This window comes from Doryrhamphus excisus, chromosome 10, assembly GCF_030265055.1.
Source record: "Doryrhamphus excisus isolate RoL2022-K1 chromosome 10, RoL_Dexc_1.0, whole genome shotgun sequence".
NCBI lineage: Eukaryota > Metazoa > Chordata > Actinopteri > Syngnathiformes > Syngnathidae > Doryrhamphus > Doryrhamphus excisus.
Genome location: NC_080475.1, coordinates 7,678,738 through 7,695,300, shown reverse-complemented (window position 1 = coordinate 7,695,300; position 16,563 = coordinate 7,678,738). Strand labels below are relative to the sequence as shown.

The following is a 16,563-nucleotide window of genomic DNA, read 5'->3' as shown; positions in this document are numbered from 1 at the left end:
ATATTAGGTACACGTGCCTTTCCAACCATCTGCTTTGTACGTGCTATTGAACATTGAACAACGCTTGCCGTCTTCCAGCCAAAGATTCTTTTGTTCCCACACGGGACCCCCCCCCCCCCCCCATGGTCACCAAGCTGTGATTTGGGTGCTGATTAAGGGAAGAAGGTGCAAAGGTTGGAGTAAATGTGACAGCCTGGCGTCAGCCAGCCTCCCGATGCGTCAGCAGCGAGGGTACGCCTATTTCCTTGGCCGACTTAGAGATAAACATGGCTCAAATCTCGCTGAGCTCCTCAGTGGGGGAAAGCTCACTCAAGCCCCCAAATTTGAGGAGGAGACCCTGGATGCTGTTCTGCGGACGTTGTGTATGATGAATGGACTTCAGTGAGAGTTGCTTATCGCTGCCATGGTTCAAATGTTTCACCACATTTGCTGTCTCCGCTTTTGCACCGTAAAACAGGAAGACAATATTAGAAGCAAAAACCCGCTAGCAAAAAGCACAAGTGTTAATCTCCTGCCTCTCTGATTGAGCTCAGGCTCTCTGGATAATCTTGTCAACAGATCAGAGCCACAGAGTCACAGCCCAAAGCGGGGCGACGCCATCGCTGGCCTAATGGGATTGGTCCCGTCAGTGGATGTGTCACCATTAGCACACCCAACGCTCAGGCCCCCACCCGCCATCCGTGACGCCGCCCTGCTCAGCACACGGATGGAGGGGACGACGTAGGGAAGCCCGAGGAAAGAGTTAGGGATGGAGGGGACGACGTAGGGAAGCATGAGGAAAGAGTTAGGGATGGAGGGGACGACGTAGGGAAGCATGAGGAAAGAGTTAGGGATGGAGGGGACAACGTAGGGAAGCCCGAGGAAAGAGTCAGGGATGGAGGGGACGACGTAGGGAAGCCCGAGGAAAGAGTTAGGGATGGAGGGGACGACGTAGGGAAGCATGAGGAAAGAGTTAAGGATGGAGGGGACAACGTAGGGAAGCATGAGGAAAGAGTTAGGGATGGAGGGGACGACGTAGGGAAGCCTGAGGAAAGAGTCAGGGATGGAGGGGACGACGTAGGGAAGCATGAGGAAAGAGTTAAGGATGGAGGGGACGACGTAGGGAAGCCTGAGGAAAGAGTCAGGGATGGAGGGGACGACGTAGGGAAGCCCGAGGAAAGAGTCAGGGATGGAGGGGACGACGTAGGGAAGCATGAGGAAAGAGTTAAGGATGGAGGGGACAACGTAGGCCAGATGTCTTGGTGGAATCTTGGTTTCCTGTAAAGTACTTCGTACCTGTATACAAGTACTTGTGTATGAACTGTGCTCTGGAAATAATGAATATAATTGTTATGAAAGGCATCAAGTGACATTCCATAACCTTGTGCCAGGGTTCAGGGTCACGGTGAGGTGGAGCCTATCCCAGCTGACCTTGGGTGAGAGGTGGGGTATACCCTGGACCGGTCACCAGTCAATCATGTGAAGACACACCCACCCCCCCAACTAAGACATTGCGGTCCACAAAGTAGCGTCGGCGCTAACCACAACATGCGAGGCCACAGCACGGCCCACTGGACTCCGCCGTCACCGTCATCATGTCCGCCCTGATGCGGCCCCCATCTTCAGCGAGCGTCCCTCTCATGCCAGAAAGGAGATTGAAAGCCAAGACGATCTGAGCGATTACGTAACACACATAAGTCCTGCTAACTCGCCACTCAGCAGAAGCAGGCTGCGTTTGCTCTATTTAGCAGTCCTCCACCCCACCTGGGACTTAAACGTCTTAGCTGTAAGAAGTTTACCAGACCTTAATGCCTCCCTCCTTGCTCGTCCATGTGACTGCTGTCAACAATCCAACGGTCAGCGAATGCAACACGCCCTGCACCGTCCCTTTAAAACACTCGCCCATATTTGACATTACAGCCAAGGCTGGCAAAGTCCTGGAAACGGTGTACTTCTTGGCAAATATGGCCCTTCACCCGCAGTTTGGGTACCCCACACCAACCCACGGTACTCGTTCCACTGAGCAACAAAAGCGGACTAAAGCACATTCACGTCTCCTATTTCTTCAATTAGTTCTATTGATTAGGGAAGGACATTTGTACTGCGATGTATTATACTAATACTACCCTGCTTACTAACTCATTGACTCTTAACACAAAGTACTTCATCTACCAGGTTGGATCTACTAGAAGTACTGGCGAGTACGTCATACAACGATACATTCCGTGGAGGCCGCAGTCAGGAGATGGGAGACCCAGATTGGGATCCCTGTGTGGAGTTGGCATGACCCCCCCCCCATACGGCTTTTCTCCGGGTACTCCGCCCCCCCATTCCAAAAACATGTTAGCTTCATTGGCCATTCCAAATTGTCCATAGGTATTAATGGGGGGGTGGGGGGGGGGTGTTGTTTGTCTATATGTGCCCTGGGATTGGCTGGCCACCAGTCCAGGGGGGACCCCGCCTCTCCCCCAGGACAGCTGGGATAGGCTCCAGCATGAGGATAGGCGTGAGAAAAAGGATGGATGGATGCGTACATTCAACTGTCCACACATCCAACATGCGGTCGGAGGTCCGCCACCTTAACGGCGGGACGTCATGCACACCAAGCGGTCCCCAGCACAGTCAGGTCCTGGGCTAGGACGAAGCTAGTGAGATGGTTCATAATCTCCGCTTTCTTGACATCATTCACATGGAGGCCCTGCTCAACTAATTGGATTGAGCAGCCAATCAGGAAGCGGCATCTCCTCGCTAAGGGGTTTAAGAGGAGGGAATTAGAGGGTGACTCTCGGCTGGGCAGAGCTGATGAATGTCAGTGATCCCTGGGAGGCTAACCAAGCCAAGCACCTCCTTCTCCTTCCGCTCCGAAATCGCCTTTGACCACAATTAATGCGTCACCTGAATTCTCTGCAGCAGTTCACAGAGCACCGGCAAAATTTCCATCCTTGAGGACCTTGAGTTTGCGGAGGAAGAAAGCATGGGAGCGGGAGCAAGTGCAGAAGACAAAAAGTCCAAGGAGTTGGAAAAGCAACTCCAAGAGGATGCTGACAAGGACTCCAAAACGGTCAAGCTCCTGCTGCTTGGTAAGTGAACGTCTGTGGGGGGGGCGGCTTGTCCTGCTTGGAGATTGGACATCGTCAGATGGTCAAAGTGAATCCTGCAGGAGCTCAAGGTGGTCTTGCTGACCAGACTTTTGAGGAACATCTCCTCGGCGGAGCAGTGCAGCGGGAGTTGGGAGGAATAAGGATGGAGAAATGGCGTCCCTAACAGTATTGTCCTGATGAAAAGGATCATCATCCTAATTGGGAATTAGGATGATGGCTGATTTGCTGCATGGCTACATCTGCTCTCGACTGGGGGGGGGGGGGTGTAAGTTTGTGGGGGATTTGCCCCTTCCATTAGTTTATTGGAAAGATGGAGATTACCTCCAGCAGGTCTGGTAGGTAACATCTGAGATGAAGAAGACACATCCAGAAACAAGTGAGAATGAATGCTAAACCAATGAATCCTCCAATAAAACAAATAATCCGACTAATAATCATCAGGATCAGCAGCATAGAAGATGAATGAATATAAGAACATCCCATAATAAGAAGAATCATTTAGGAAGGAGGAGGAGTCCTGCAACATTTAAGCGCCAAGAACTCGGGTTCTCTGACAACAAAAGTTAAAGAGCTGCAAAGACGTTTGAATTCTTAGGTAAGGATGTTGGAGCTTAAGAGATCACCGTCGCACCGCAGCAGCGAAACCACAATCCAATTACCTAACAGCTTTAGTGCAGATCCCATCGTTGGCGGACTCTGCTGATCCCTCAAAGGCCACCAAAAATTGCAGTAGTTCCGTTGGCACGATGCCAGCGGTACATGGAGTGTGAAACGTGAAGATGAGCACGCTGGATGGATGACGTTGCCATGCCAACGCTCAATCAATTGGTCCTCACAAGCTCCATCTGCTAAACATCTAAAGGGGTTTAGAAAGGGCCTCGCTTTGCTTTAGTGGACCACTGCAAGAACTACGCTAAAGAACACCATGGCAGGAACCCGGGCCAACCCTAGACCGTGACCCAATGACTCCCTTTGCCAAGACTTCCATCCGTCTTGGTCACTCTATGACAGACATTTGTTTAGGCCTCGTGATGATTAGAATTATTGTTATTATAATTCACGGTTTGGGGGCGTGGCCGCAGACCTTTCTGCCTTGCGGTGATGTTTGATCTTTGTCGTACGCTGCACAGTTTCTAGATTTTAGATTCTAGATTTGCCCTTTTTATGTGGGTACTTGACGGTAAGTGTGCATTAGCTATGTTAGCTCTGTGGGATGGCGATACAGGCGCTTCATCATGACGATTCTGGAAGGCAATTATGAGCCTTTTCAATATGATATTGACTATATCTGCTCATATCCGTACCGAAGGAGCCGGGTAGCAAAAGGAGACCATATTTCAATCCAGGGGGGCAGAACTGCTCCCCTAAAGCAAATTGTTCTGCCCTTTGTGCAAACATCAGTAAACCCTGTCCTCTGTCTTGCAGGTGCTGGCGAGTCAGGGAAAAGCACCATTGTCAAGCAGATGAAGTAAGTCAACTCACCCGCACTCATGATTTCATCCACACGAGTGGCTCAGTGTCTTGAAGCTGATTGGTTGGCTGGCTGAACGACCCGCCTCCCTGTCAGAGGTCAACAGTCAAACGTCCCTGAGGCTCGTTAGTCCGGGAGGCACCATATCCGCTCCTAAAGAAATACATGTAGAAATGCAGCATCTCATGCTTTCATTAACACACATGCACCGCCATGCTTTGCCCCCCCCCCCCCCCCTTCACTGCCCCCCCCCCCATCCCACAGGATTCTGCATCAGGGTGGTTACACAAAAGAGGAACAGATGGAGTTCAAAAGCATCATCTACGGCAACATCCTGCAGTCGGCTCTGGCCATCATCAGAGGCATGGAGATGCTGGGCGTGGATTTCGGCTCCCCCTCTGCACAGGTCCGCCATGACACTAAGACCAGATAGCGTTTGATTGGTTAGGCTCACTCTTCAATTTGTGTTTTGGAAACCACTTTCACCTCAACAATAAAAGCTCAGCCTGCCGCCATCCGCTTTGTTGAGCTTTGTTGAGATGTTGTGGGGTTTGAAGCCCACAACATCCAGCTGGAGCCTCCACATCACATCAGCTGACTTCCTTTGATGAAGTTCCAGTGATCCTCACGGATCTCCACATTTCTTAAACTGCAGGAGAATGCCCAGAAGCTGCAGAACCTGGCCGACTCCATCGAGGAAGGCACCATGCCCGCCGAGCTGGCCGACGTCATCCAGAAGCTGTGGAAGGACTCCGGCGTGCAGGCCGGCTACGAAAGAGCCGCCGAGTACCAGCTCAACGACTCTGCTGGCTAGTAAGTCCGTCCGACCGGTTCAGACCGGTTCAGACCGGTTCAGACCGGCCAGAAGGAGGTGGTGTCGGTGGAGGAGGTGACGTGACGCCATTTGTCCTTCAGTTACCTCAACGAATTGGACAGAATCTGCAAAGCCGACTACTGCCCCACCGAGCAGGACGTGCTCCGATCTCGAGTGAAGACCACCGGTATCATCGAAGAACAGTTCTCCTGCAAAGAGCTGCACTTCAGGTGACAGACCGGCCTCGGAAGACCACCTTCCATCGCCCGCCTCGCGCGTCAGACTCCAACGTTGTCTTTGCTGCCCAGGATGTTCGACGTGGGAGGTCAGAGGTCAGAGAGAAAGAAGTGGATCCATTGTTTCGAGGGTGTGACCTGCATCATCTTCTGCGGCGCCCTCAGCGCGTACGACATGGTGCTGGTGGAGGATGACGAAGTGGTGAGCTGCGCTCCATGATCCGCGAGGAGCTGTCGAGAAAGACCTTGAAAAGAAGTTCTGCTAGGTTCTGCTCTGTCATTTCAGAACCGCATGCACGAGTCCCTCCATCTATTCAACAGCATCTGCAACCACAGATTCTTTGCGCTGACCTCCATTGTTCTGTTCCTCAACAAGAAGGATCTTTTCGAGGAGAAGATCAAGAAGGTCCACCTGAGCATCTGCTTCCCAGACTATGACGGTAACGACTAACGACGCTTTGATGCTAACGTACGCCAGGACGTTAGCGTGCATCTGGTGTTGTATGAAGACCAGGTTACCATAGACTGGAGGTGCTTCTGTGGGACCTCCAACATCTGGTGGTTATGATCTGTAAACTAGCAAAGACGATCGGTGGCAGAAGTGGAACCACTTGGTCGACCTGCTACCGACCGTTTCTGCCAGCATGAACATGACGCTCAAGCGCCATCCCGGCTGGTCCGCCGTGATTCCCGACTGAGATAGACCATTGGGGTTGTGAAGGTTATGGGAGAAGAAGCGAACATCTGAGCCGGGCGCGTTAAGGTGATCATTCCATAGATGTTGCTGCAAAGTTGTGACAAGTGATGCTGATCTGCTCCAGGCCCGAACACGTACGACGACGCCAGCAACTACATCAAGACGCAGTTTTCGGAGCTGAACATGAAGAAGGGCGTGAAAGAAATCTACAGTCACCTGACCTGTGCCACGGACACAAAGAACGTTGAGATTGTGTTCAACGCCGTCACGGACATCATCATCAAGGAGAACCTTAAAGACTGTGGTCTTTTCTAAGCAGCGCGCCTCGTACCAGGTAGGTTCTTCAACCTGTGGCAGAACGCTTGGGAGAGCACGCTCGTTTCAGCCGTCTGTGCCGACATCTTGTCATGTTCTCGTAAAGCTGCTCCCATCAAAGGATGTACTTGAATGCACCTTGAATGCACCTTGAATGCACCTTGAATGTTAGCATACTTTGCCATTGCGTGCTGCTCTTTGGTTATTGGGCGTGGACATCAGCTTCTATTTCAGGTGGTCCCGTGCCTCACTGGTACTTTGGTCTTTTGGCCTCGTCACCAGGAACAGGAAATAGTTGAGTCTAGTTCTGATAAAACTGCTCCCAAGCGTTGTGCGCTGCTTTCTTCTACTTGAACTTTGACATTTGTCCAGTCAGGTTGGCAGAAGTGGTCTAGTTCTGATAAAAGTGCCGACTTAAAGCATTGCTGGAGTGGCCTCGATCCGCACGTGCATCACATGGAATTTTGGTGTTTTGCAAGATTGAGCATCTCCGGTCTCTTGTTTCTTGCAGAAGTCATTTTGGCCCCCCCGCCCCCCCATATTGGCGTTGGTGTGCTGACGGCGCACCAGGGATCCACCAGGGTTTAGCGTATTCATGCCGGGCACGGCTCCATGACGGCACCTCTCCTATCACGCATCCAACCACCCACCCCCCCACCCCCCCGCCACCGAGAGAAGGCCAGCAGGGTGTGGACGTGCAGGTTTTACTGGTTTCAGTCCCAAATACTAGTAGCCGCCAGGATTTGAAGATGACCTCATTGTCCCCTCCGACCTTGGCCGCGCTCCCATCGGCCCAAAGAGAGTTAAGATGAATGTTTGTGTAGCATCATTGCATTCTTGTTTTCTTGGAGTTCCATAGTTGCTGTTGTCCTGATTGTTGCCCAGCTATATTATATTTCATATTTCTCATGCGCTTGCAGAACATCAGAACACACGACGTACGGTAGTGATGAGTTCTATCCACCCAACCTTGGAAGGTAAAAATATACGCTCAAATATGTTAGACCATCTTTGTACATAAGAGTAGTTCATTCATGATATTGTGAAGGATAATCAAATGTATATGCTTATATACACAGGGTAACTAAGAGAGAAAGGGGGGCAAACAGTAGAGAGGGGTAATACTTTATTATTCAAAGGGAATGAAAATCTCCAGTTTGTCCTTTCTTATGCAACGTAGTCATGAATTAAAGCTGCATTAACCTCACGTGTCTGTCTTGTTGTTTGGGCTGGCCACTGGAATTAGCTGCGATTTTATTTACTTATTCAGGTACGTCACGTCAACAGGAAGTACACCCGCGGGACGCACTTTGGACAACCGATGTGCACAAACGGAGTTCACCTTGACCATCTTGACCATTTTGTGTTTTTTACAGTTTTGCACGAGTCAGTGATCTGAATCATTGGATAAATAAAATAGAATATGATATAAATCATTAGATGATAAAGAAGTGAGGATATAACCCGACGTATAAATCCCACTGCATCGTACCCACAGAGAAGCATGCAAATACCACATGATCAAAATCTGACATTTACAATAGAATATCACTATATATACATATTAGTATATACTAATATATAACTACTATACCAGGTGGGGGAATCTTGTCTTTTAATCTGAAAAAGTGATTGGACTCAGAGAAGAAATGTCCAAAATGTCCAAGAGGAACATCTCAACGATGGCCTCACAGCAGTCGGCATCATGTCTCCATGTGTGGAACTGATGAGTTCCAGAGCCGATGTTGACGCGGTGAGCGCGGTATGTATCCAGACGGTCATGGAAGCACCCCCCCCCCCCCCCCCCCCCATCCAGTTGCCTAATAAAAGCTCTATTTTAGCTCATGGTCCATTATGCATCAGACCAAAGCGGTTGCTCATCTTTCCCAGCGTATCTCGCTTCCCTCCAGACAAGATAGTCTTGTTACACGACAGAAGCAACGCTCATGGTGGTCGGCCATCCCTACAATAGTCCTTCCCATTTGCACCACAACCTTCCCTGCTTTGTTTGGAACGGAATATAAATGCAGAGCGGAACATGCAAATGCTACATGGGAAAGCTAGCTGAAGCCAGCAGGAAGTCAGGCAAGAGTAAAGTCCTCCTTCGTATGAAACTAAAATAAACTTCTTTCAGGATTCTCATGTGAAAACTGTGGTTAGCATTAGCATTAGCATTAGTCAAGAAATATCATCATGTCCCTTCTAGGAGTTCTTATGGTGCGATCCTGGTCAAAATATCAGCGTAGTCATATGAAAATGTGCTATATGAAGGTTCGATTGCCCCGCCAGGGAGTTGACTAGAATGCTATTCTAACCCTAGAACCTATGAAGGATCTTTAGCAAACCCAAATGGTAGTATGTCCACCATACTGTACAGGTTATGGCGTCCGTAAAATAGAAACAATTCATGAAGGCACCTGATGAGATAGATGAGGACATGTCCGCTGACCGCAGATGCATGGGTGTCTTTACCTGCCTCAGGTGCAAAGATCTCACAGTCATGTTTTGCTAGTCAATCTCCAAAGCAGTTAGTCCCTTGGTAAGCCCACTCCCACTGGCCACTGGTCTGCAGACACCGCATACCAGATACCAGCCGAGACCACCAGGAAACCACTGGGACCCCTGCAAGCCAAGCATGGAAGAGCAATCAACCAGCAGAACATCCTGGATCCACATTTTGGAAATAAGACTGAAAACAAATGTGGATGAACGGCGGAGGCCACACAGCTAGGACACCCGAGTTTGATTCCACCCTCAGCCATCTCAGTGTGGAGTTTGCATGTTCTCCCCGTGCACGCGTGGCTTTTCTCCACAACTCCTGCTTGTTGACGATGACGTGTCCACCATCGACCCACGTTGTTATCTTTCCGTGTCTCCTTTGTTAACATTGCAATTAAAATATTTACGGCCCTGCTTGGCCGCCTGGGCTTTTTCCAGTCTGCTTCATCTCCAACCTTCTAACAGCCAAGTGTGACATCATTAGTTTCACGTCCTGGCGCCCCCCCCCCCCGGTTGAGCTACTGCCATCTTGACAGCCAAGCAAGGACAAACCGACTGAGGAACGCTTTCTTTCCCAAATCCATCCCGTCCTGAACCGCCACACGTCTTTGGTTAGCATTGCTGCTGACCGCAAACGACCTCACCATACGACTGGAGATGTACACGCAGTACACGCTTCTTACTGCGTATTCTTTGCTTTATTATTTAGTATGTATACTGTGTACGGTACACCGTGTACTGTGTATTCTTTGCTTTATTATTTAGTATGTATACTGTGTACAGTACACCGTGTACTGTGTATTCTTTGCTTTATTATTTAGTATGTATACTGTGTACAGTACACTGTGTATTGTTTGGTTTATTATTTAGTATGTATACTGTGTACGGTACACCGTGTACTGTGTATTCTTTGCTTTATTATTTAGTATGTATACTGTGTGCAGTACACTGTGTATTTGTTGTATTATTTAGTATGTATACTGTGTGCAGTACACCGTGTGCTGTGTATTGTTTGTTGTATTATTTAGTATGTATACTGCGTGCAGTACACCGTGTGCTGTGTATTGTTTGTTGTATTATTTCGTATGTATACTGTGTGCAGTACACCGTGTGCTGTGTATTGTTTGTGGTATTATTTCGTATGTATACTGCGTGCGCTGGAACAGACAAAGCCTTAGTCATGTGGTTGTACTTGCAATGACAATGAAGTATTCTGTCATTGTTGGGCATCCCAGCAGTAATGATTGACATGAAGCAGCGAGGACGGATGAGCTGACCTTCAGGGCCGATGGCCTCAGTAGAGTCCGATATCCGCCAGGTTGATTTTGATGATGACATCGGTGACGACGTCAAACACAAATTCCACGTTCTGGGTGTCTGTGGCACACGTGAAGTGGGTGTAGATCTCCTTGCTGGCCTTCTGCTTGTTCAGGTCTTCAAAGCGGCCCTGGATGTACTGAGCTGCCTCCTCGTACAGGTTCTCACCTTTGACACAAACCACCCAAAAAGTCGTATTCGGTGAAAAAAGTCAGCGACAAAGCGGTGCTAAACAACCGGGCGGCGTGGCCATCATCTAACAACGGAACAAATAACGGAGCGTGAAGTTCAGCTATGTGGCACTGCAGCTCATCAAGCGTGGAATATCATATATAAATACAATATCAATATGAATATGGATATGGAAGGTCAACCAGAGCAGCTCCCCAGCAGGAACACTGGCCAATGGCGGCCACATGGAGAAGCCTTCACAGTGACGGACATTTCTTTTAACGAGCCTGGCTGTGCAAGGACACTGCAAGCAGTACACTCGTACAAATACACGTTGAACTGCATATTCATATTACTCTGCCAGCTGGGGCGTAGAGCCAGGTGTCAGTCATCTCCATAATATTTGTTGGAGATCCAAGAGAGGCAAACGTAGTACCACCCCAGACGGAGGAAGTACACCCAATTGGAACTTGGCCTCCTCCTATCTTGGACAAGTACCACGTCTCGGGTCTCCCGTCTCTAGGATGAAAGCCGGAGAACCCGCCGCTGCGGTTTTTATCTTACCGCCGTACTCTGGGTAGCAGATTTGAAGTGGACTCTTGGCGATCTTCTCCTCAAACAGGTCCTTCTTGTTGAGGAAGAGGATGATGGAGGTGCTTGTGAACCACTTGTTGTTGCAGATGGAGTCAAACAGCTTCATGCTCTCATGCATACGGTTCTGGGGGGGGGGGACTACAAGTCAACTGTTTCTTAAATATCACCATGTTGTACATAGACTGACTATACCATGTTGTACATAGACTATACCATGTTGTACATAGACTATACCATGTTGTACATAGACTATACCATGTTGTACATAGACTATACCATGTTGTACATAGACTATACCATGTTGTACATAGACTATACTATGTTGTACATAGACTATACCATGTCGTACATAGACTATACCATGTTGTACATAGACTATACCATGTTGTACATAGACTATACCATGTTGTACATAGACTGACTATACTATGTTGTACATAGACTATAGTATAGTCTATGTACAACATAGTATAGTATTGTATAACTATACCTGTACCTAGCCATAGTCACTATACTATGTAGTACATAGACTATACTATGTAGTACATAGACTATACTATGTAGTACATAGACTATACTATGTAGTACATAGACTATACTACGTATGTAGTACATAGACTATACTATGTAGTACACAGACATAGAAACGCATGGAAGTTGTTTTCATCTTTGGAGATATTGTGACGGGCCAACAAGGAAGAAAAGGGAACCAACCATCTCCTCATCCTCGGCCAAGACCAGATCGTAGTCATTGAGCGCCACACAGAAAATGATGGCCGTTACTTCCTCGAAGCAATGAATCCACTTCTTCCTCTCCGAGCGTTGACCCCCGACATCAAACATTCTGAACACACAGAAATCAAGACTGGAAAGTTAGACGCCAAACACGCAATACACACCCTTGCAATACCACGCTTGGTGTACGCACGTCATCAGTATATGTATACAATACAGTAAGTATTCTTGGGCTACAATTTGGAAATGAAGGGGAATCCAAGTACCGGGTACACACGCTATACAGTACACTATACAGTTCTTGTTCAGTATCCTGGACACTGATTGGCTCCCCCTCATCCAGCCACATGTAGTACTGTACACAGTACACAACGGAACAGTACACGGAACAGTACACAACCAACCCAAAGTATCTTTGCTCTTCTAAGCTGCCTTTCCTCCAGTCTTCTTGATGTCTGATTTCTACCAGACAGGACGGGACCGCACCTTTGGGGGTGGAGGTCATGATGGGGGTGATTTCACCTCTATGGGCTCCAACGGTGCCCCTTTAGAGGCTTTTAAACGAGTACAAAAACATTCATCATCTGATGGACATTCATTTACCATGGGCTCTGGAACCAGTTGGAACCAGTTGGAACCAGTTGGAACCAGTTGGAACCAGTTGGAACCAGTTGGAACCAGTGCTAAGGTATGGTTTTACTTCAGTGACACCCTTCCATTAGAATGACCTTCATGTACCTTTCATCATTGCAGTTATTGTTTTGTTTTTTACCTGACAATTTCCATCCACGTCTTCACCCAATGATAACCCTTATAGGAGATGGACCATCCACCCAATGATAACCCTTATAGGAGATGGACCATCCACCCAATGATAACCCTTATAGGAGATGGACCATCCACCCAATGATAACCCTTATAGGAGATGGACCATCCACCCAATGATAACCCTTATAGGAGATGGACCATCCACCCAATGATAACCCTTATAGGAGATGGACCATCCACCCAATGATAACCCTTATAGGAGATGGACCATCCACCCAATGATAACCCTTATAGGAGATGGACCATCCACCCAATGATAACCCTTATAGGAGATGGACCATCCACCCAATGATAACCCTTATAGGAATGGACCATCCACCCAATGATAACCCTTATAGGAGATGGACCATCCACCCAATGATAACCCTTATAGGAATGGACCATCCACCCAATGATAACCCTTATAGGAGATGGACCATCCACCCAATGATAACCCTTATAGGAGATGGACCATCCACCCAATGATAACCCTTATAGGAGATGGACCATCCACCCAATGATAACCCTTATAGGAGATGGACCATCCACCCAATGATAACCCTTATAGGAGATGGACCATCCACCCAATGTAAAAGCAGATCTGCAATCTGCCGTAAAGCAACTTCCTGCTGTTACTTCCTCGTGTTATTTTCCCACTGTGGTCCAGTGTGCAGCTTTTACTAACTTGAAGTGGAGATCTTTGAAGGTGAAGTGAGTTTCCACGATTCCCGTGGTTTTGACACGCGTCCGCAGGACATCCTGCTGGGTCGGGATGTAGTCGGGCTGACAGAGTCTGTCAAAGTCGTTGAGATAGCTGCAGCACAGGACATACGGTTAAAAATGTAAACAAGTCATGGCGGGATGCTTTGTGTAAAATACACACACTGGTTCCAAACATCACCACGATGATTGGACAAGCTGAAGACTCCCGTGACGCTTTGTGTTACAACGCGGCGTCGCGACTTAAACTTATCTAAGCTGACGCTACAAGGAATGCTCTGCTCTGCATCCCCACAATACATCAGTAAGTATATCTAAATGGCTCCAGGTGCTGCTGCTCCTGTTCTAGCTCAGGAATGCCATGAATCCTGCAACAAGCTCACACAGCAACCTTTCAAAGACAAGACCCATCTTGCCTCCTTGGGCTAAGATCTACGCCTCTGGTGAGGGGTGACGGGGTGAAAGACAACCTTCCAGCTATAGAGCAGCCAACCAGACCAGCACTGAAGAACTGGAAGTGGCTCCTTGTGCAACAGAGCAGGTTGACATTAGCCAATAGCACAGCCAGATGCATTTATGTAACACCCAGGTTGCGGTTTGATCCCGGCCTGCACAGTAGGACACGCCCACGGCGGAAGAAGGGGGAGTGGAGCTCAGCTGAAGTGGATCAGAATCAGAGTGACTTCTCACTACGCAGCAGAGTCGTTGAGCTGATACTCTCGTGAGCGATGGAAGCAGGCTTGAACGCCACCGTCGCCCCACAGCCGCCGGATGACGCCGCTGAGCTCTGCCGACATTGAACCCTCCTCCGCTGAAGCGGCCAGCACAAAGAGTTGGCGGGCATCGTCCTGGAGAGGAACATTGTGTGTCATGCAGCGGTCTTGGCGTGGATGTTTGAAGTATCTCCGTATTGTCATCTCACCGCCCGCCGCTCGTCCCCAAACTCTATCTTCAGGCGTCCCATGGCCCGGATGATGGCCGTGATGGACTGGATGGTGTTGCTGTAGACCACCACCTTGTACTGACTGCATTCCTCCTCCGAGTAGCCATCTTCGTGAATGATTCTAGCACATGAAACAAGCTTTCAGAGGTCACATGTAGGTCAATATCCAAACCCCAAAACCGCAACCAATGGCTGCGCTCATGTGGGACACGCTAGCGATCTGCAGCGTTTCCGACAATGCTGTCAATAGAGCTGGGATTTGAGCTCCAGTGAGCATGCGGCACGTCTAATGTGGGAAACAGGGGAGTCCATTCAGGTCTTGCCAGGCTAGGACCGGCCTTTCTTTCACATCTTGTACAAAATGGGGGCCACATAGATGAACCTTAGGGACCGCTGACCCCAGGGCTCAGAACCAACATGGCAGCAACTGTTCCACGCTTACTTCATCTGCTTGACTAGCGTGCTTTTCCCAGATTCTCCAGCGCCTGCAGAGGAGGGACGGGAAACAGGAGAAGTCATAAAACGTCTCTGAAACATCTTGACATCTTCATGCAATGTACACAATGTTTGCATCGCACTTTCATCGAAGCGCTGAAATGACAGCAAAAGCTGGGAAGGTACAAATGGCCCATTTCACACGGTCAGCACTTTGGATTTTGGGCCTAAAAAGAAAAAAAGCGTCTTGCCTACCAATTTTCACGACAGGAAAAAACATGTAAAAAATAACCTAAGCCAGTTCCTATGAAGATAAACTTCACGGCTTCTTCTTCCAATGACAAACTCACGTCTTCATTTGGATTATTCTTATATGCCTTGGACTAAGATTAAAACTAGTTACTGTCCTTCTCGTTCCAAGCTCAGACTCACAGGGAAACATGCAAAGATCTGCTGATGTCAGCTCAGTCCAAGGGCGACACGGCAAACGCCTTGGAGCGTACGGGGTCACGACATGGTCGCGTTGCTCGCGTGTTGATGGCGTTTCCTTAAATGCAAGCACTGTTGCCTACTTATCAGTAGTAAATAGTACAGTATTTAGTAGTTCTTAGTAGTAATAGTATTAGTACAGTAAATAGCCATAAATAGTCCATCTTTCCATCAAAAATAAAGTCTAAAGACGATAATACAACATAAGGGGAAATCACTCAGGCAAACTAAACTTTCCTTCTTCATGACCCCACGTGGAAGCCAACCTTGACGGTTTGCACAACGATTTAGACATCATGTGTGGCAATAGTGGCCAAGAATCACTTCCCATGACGGGACTTCACAGAATTTCATCAACATTCAGTCACAGGATGCATCTGGTTATTATCGTTATTATTGATCATTATTATATTACTATATTATTATGGCACTGGAGGGATGACGGGAATGACAGGGATAGCGGGAATAGCAGGGATGACGGGAATAGCAGGGATGAAACGTTGATAGATTTTCAATGTCTACACATCACTAGGCAAGGTGGAACTTTGGGGGTTGACATCTTGATTTACTGTCATTGTTGTATCAGGGTCAGGATTAAGGTTAAAGTCAGAGTCAGGGTCAAGGGTCAGGGGTCAGGGGTCAGGGTGAGCCACTGTCAGTGTTTATATTAGCAATAACTGGAATTTAAAGCATGGTTTCTAAATCTCGTCGATTTCTGACGACGGGAACAGGTGGTGCGTTCAATGACAGGTGACCGATTCTTACCGAGCAAAAGCAGCTTGACTTCCCTCAAGGACTTCTCCAGATCTTCTCGAAGGTTTTTATCGATCATCTTGCTCCTCTCCACCGCGGCTTTGTCCTCGGCGCTGATGGTACATCCCATGGTGGCTCTCCAACTACTTTGGCTCAAAGGTGGTTGGCGTTCCTCTTAGCGGCTCAGAAGTCGAGGAGACGAGCTGGAGCTGCGAGGAGCCCAGAAGGCGTCGGCGATCACGTCGGTCCTCCTGAAAGCTTCAGATGTTCCGCTCCACAAGTGTCCCGAAAAGAGGCACGGCGTGACTTGGCGGGAGTTTTCAATCTTTAGATTTAGAACGAACTATGCCGACGGGCGGGGTCAAAGGTCAAAGGTTAACGTCAACCCCACAGACCAACGGCTAACACAGGACATTTCTAAAGTATCCTGCCAGTTGATCCGGACGCTTCTCGGTGAGACGGCAGGTCTGAATGCAGAAGGGGGGCA

The 16,563-nt window shown here is 48.5% G+C and overlaps 3 protein-coding genes across 3 annotated transcripts in view; 1 reads left to right on the top strand and 2 right to left on the bottom strand.

Moving 5' to 3' along the window:
* The window catches only part of LOC131136458 (AMP deaminase 2-like), a 22,134-nt gene extending 12,912 nt beyond the window's left edge, over window positions 1–9,222 (bottom strand). The window contains exons 1-2 of the mRNA XM_058083275.1: window positions 9,086–9,222; window positions 4,563–4,704 (exon numbers count right to left, since the gene is read on the bottom strand). The gene's annotated coding sequence lies outside the window, so the exon portion shown is untranslated. The remainder of the gene's footprint in view (window positions 1–4,562; window positions 4,705–9,085) is intronic.
* On the top strand, window positions 2,757–7,820 carry LOC131136461 (guanine nucleotide-binding protein G(t) subunit alpha-2-like). Its single transcript, XM_058083283.1, has 9 exons — window positions 2,757–3,059; window positions 4,506–4,548; window positions 4,816–4,957; window positions 5,207–5,364; window positions 5,467–5,595; window positions 5,674–5,803; window positions 5,888–6,041; window positions 6,423–6,632; window positions 7,125–7,820. The coding sequence occupies exons 1-8, from the start codon at window positions 2,954–2,956 to the stop codon at window positions 6,611–6,613; spliced, it is 1,053 nt and encodes a 350-aa protein (XP_057939266.1). The 5' UTR covers window positions 2,757–2,953; the 3' UTR covers window positions 6,614–6,632; window positions 7,125–7,820.
* Window positions 9,087–16,563, bottom strand: LOC131136459 (guanine nucleotide-binding protein G(i) subunit alpha-1-like). Its single transcript, XM_058083282.1, has 9 exons — window positions 16,089–16,563; window positions 14,842–14,884; window positions 14,379–14,520; window positions 14,147–14,304; window positions 13,422–13,550; window positions 11,909–12,038; window positions 11,165–11,318; window positions 10,390–10,597; window positions 9,087–9,235 (listed from the first exon to the last, which is right to left on the bottom strand). The coding sequence occupies exons 1-8, from the start codon at window positions 16,204–16,206 to the stop codon at window positions 10,407–10,409; spliced, it is 1,065 nt and encodes a 354-aa protein (XP_057939265.1). The 5' UTR covers window positions 16,207–16,563; the 3' UTR covers window positions 9,087–9,235; window positions 10,390–10,406.

Excerpts from the sequence above, each read along its gene's own strand:
- LOC131136459 (XM_058083282.1), bottom strand. The coding sequence starts at position 16,206 with ATGGGATGTACCATCAGCGCCGAGGACAAAGCCGCGGTGGAGAGGAGC. Across the intron at positions 13,551-14,146 it reads CTCAACGACTCTGCTGCGTA|CTATCTCAACGACTTTGACA; the intron begins GTGAGAAGTCAC and ends CCTGTGCTGCAG. Across the intron at positions 11,319-11,908 it reads TGGCCGAGGATGAGGAGATG|AACCGTATGCATGAGAGCAT; the intron begins GTTGGTTCCCTT and ends CCCCCCCCCCAG.
- LOC131136461 (XM_058083283.1), top strand. The coding sequence starts at position 2,954 with ATGGGAGCGGGAGCAAGTGCAGAAGACAAAAAGTCCAAGGAGTTGGAA. Across the intron at positions 3,060-4,505 it reads GGTCAAGCTCCTGCTGCTTG|GTGCTGGCGAGTCAGGGAAA; the intron begins GTAAGTGAACGT and ends TCTGTCTTGCAG. Across the intron at positions 5,596-5,673 it reads TGCAAAGAGCTGCACTTCAG|GATGTTCGACGTGGGAGGTC; the intron begins GTGACAGACCGG and ends TTTGCTGCCCAG.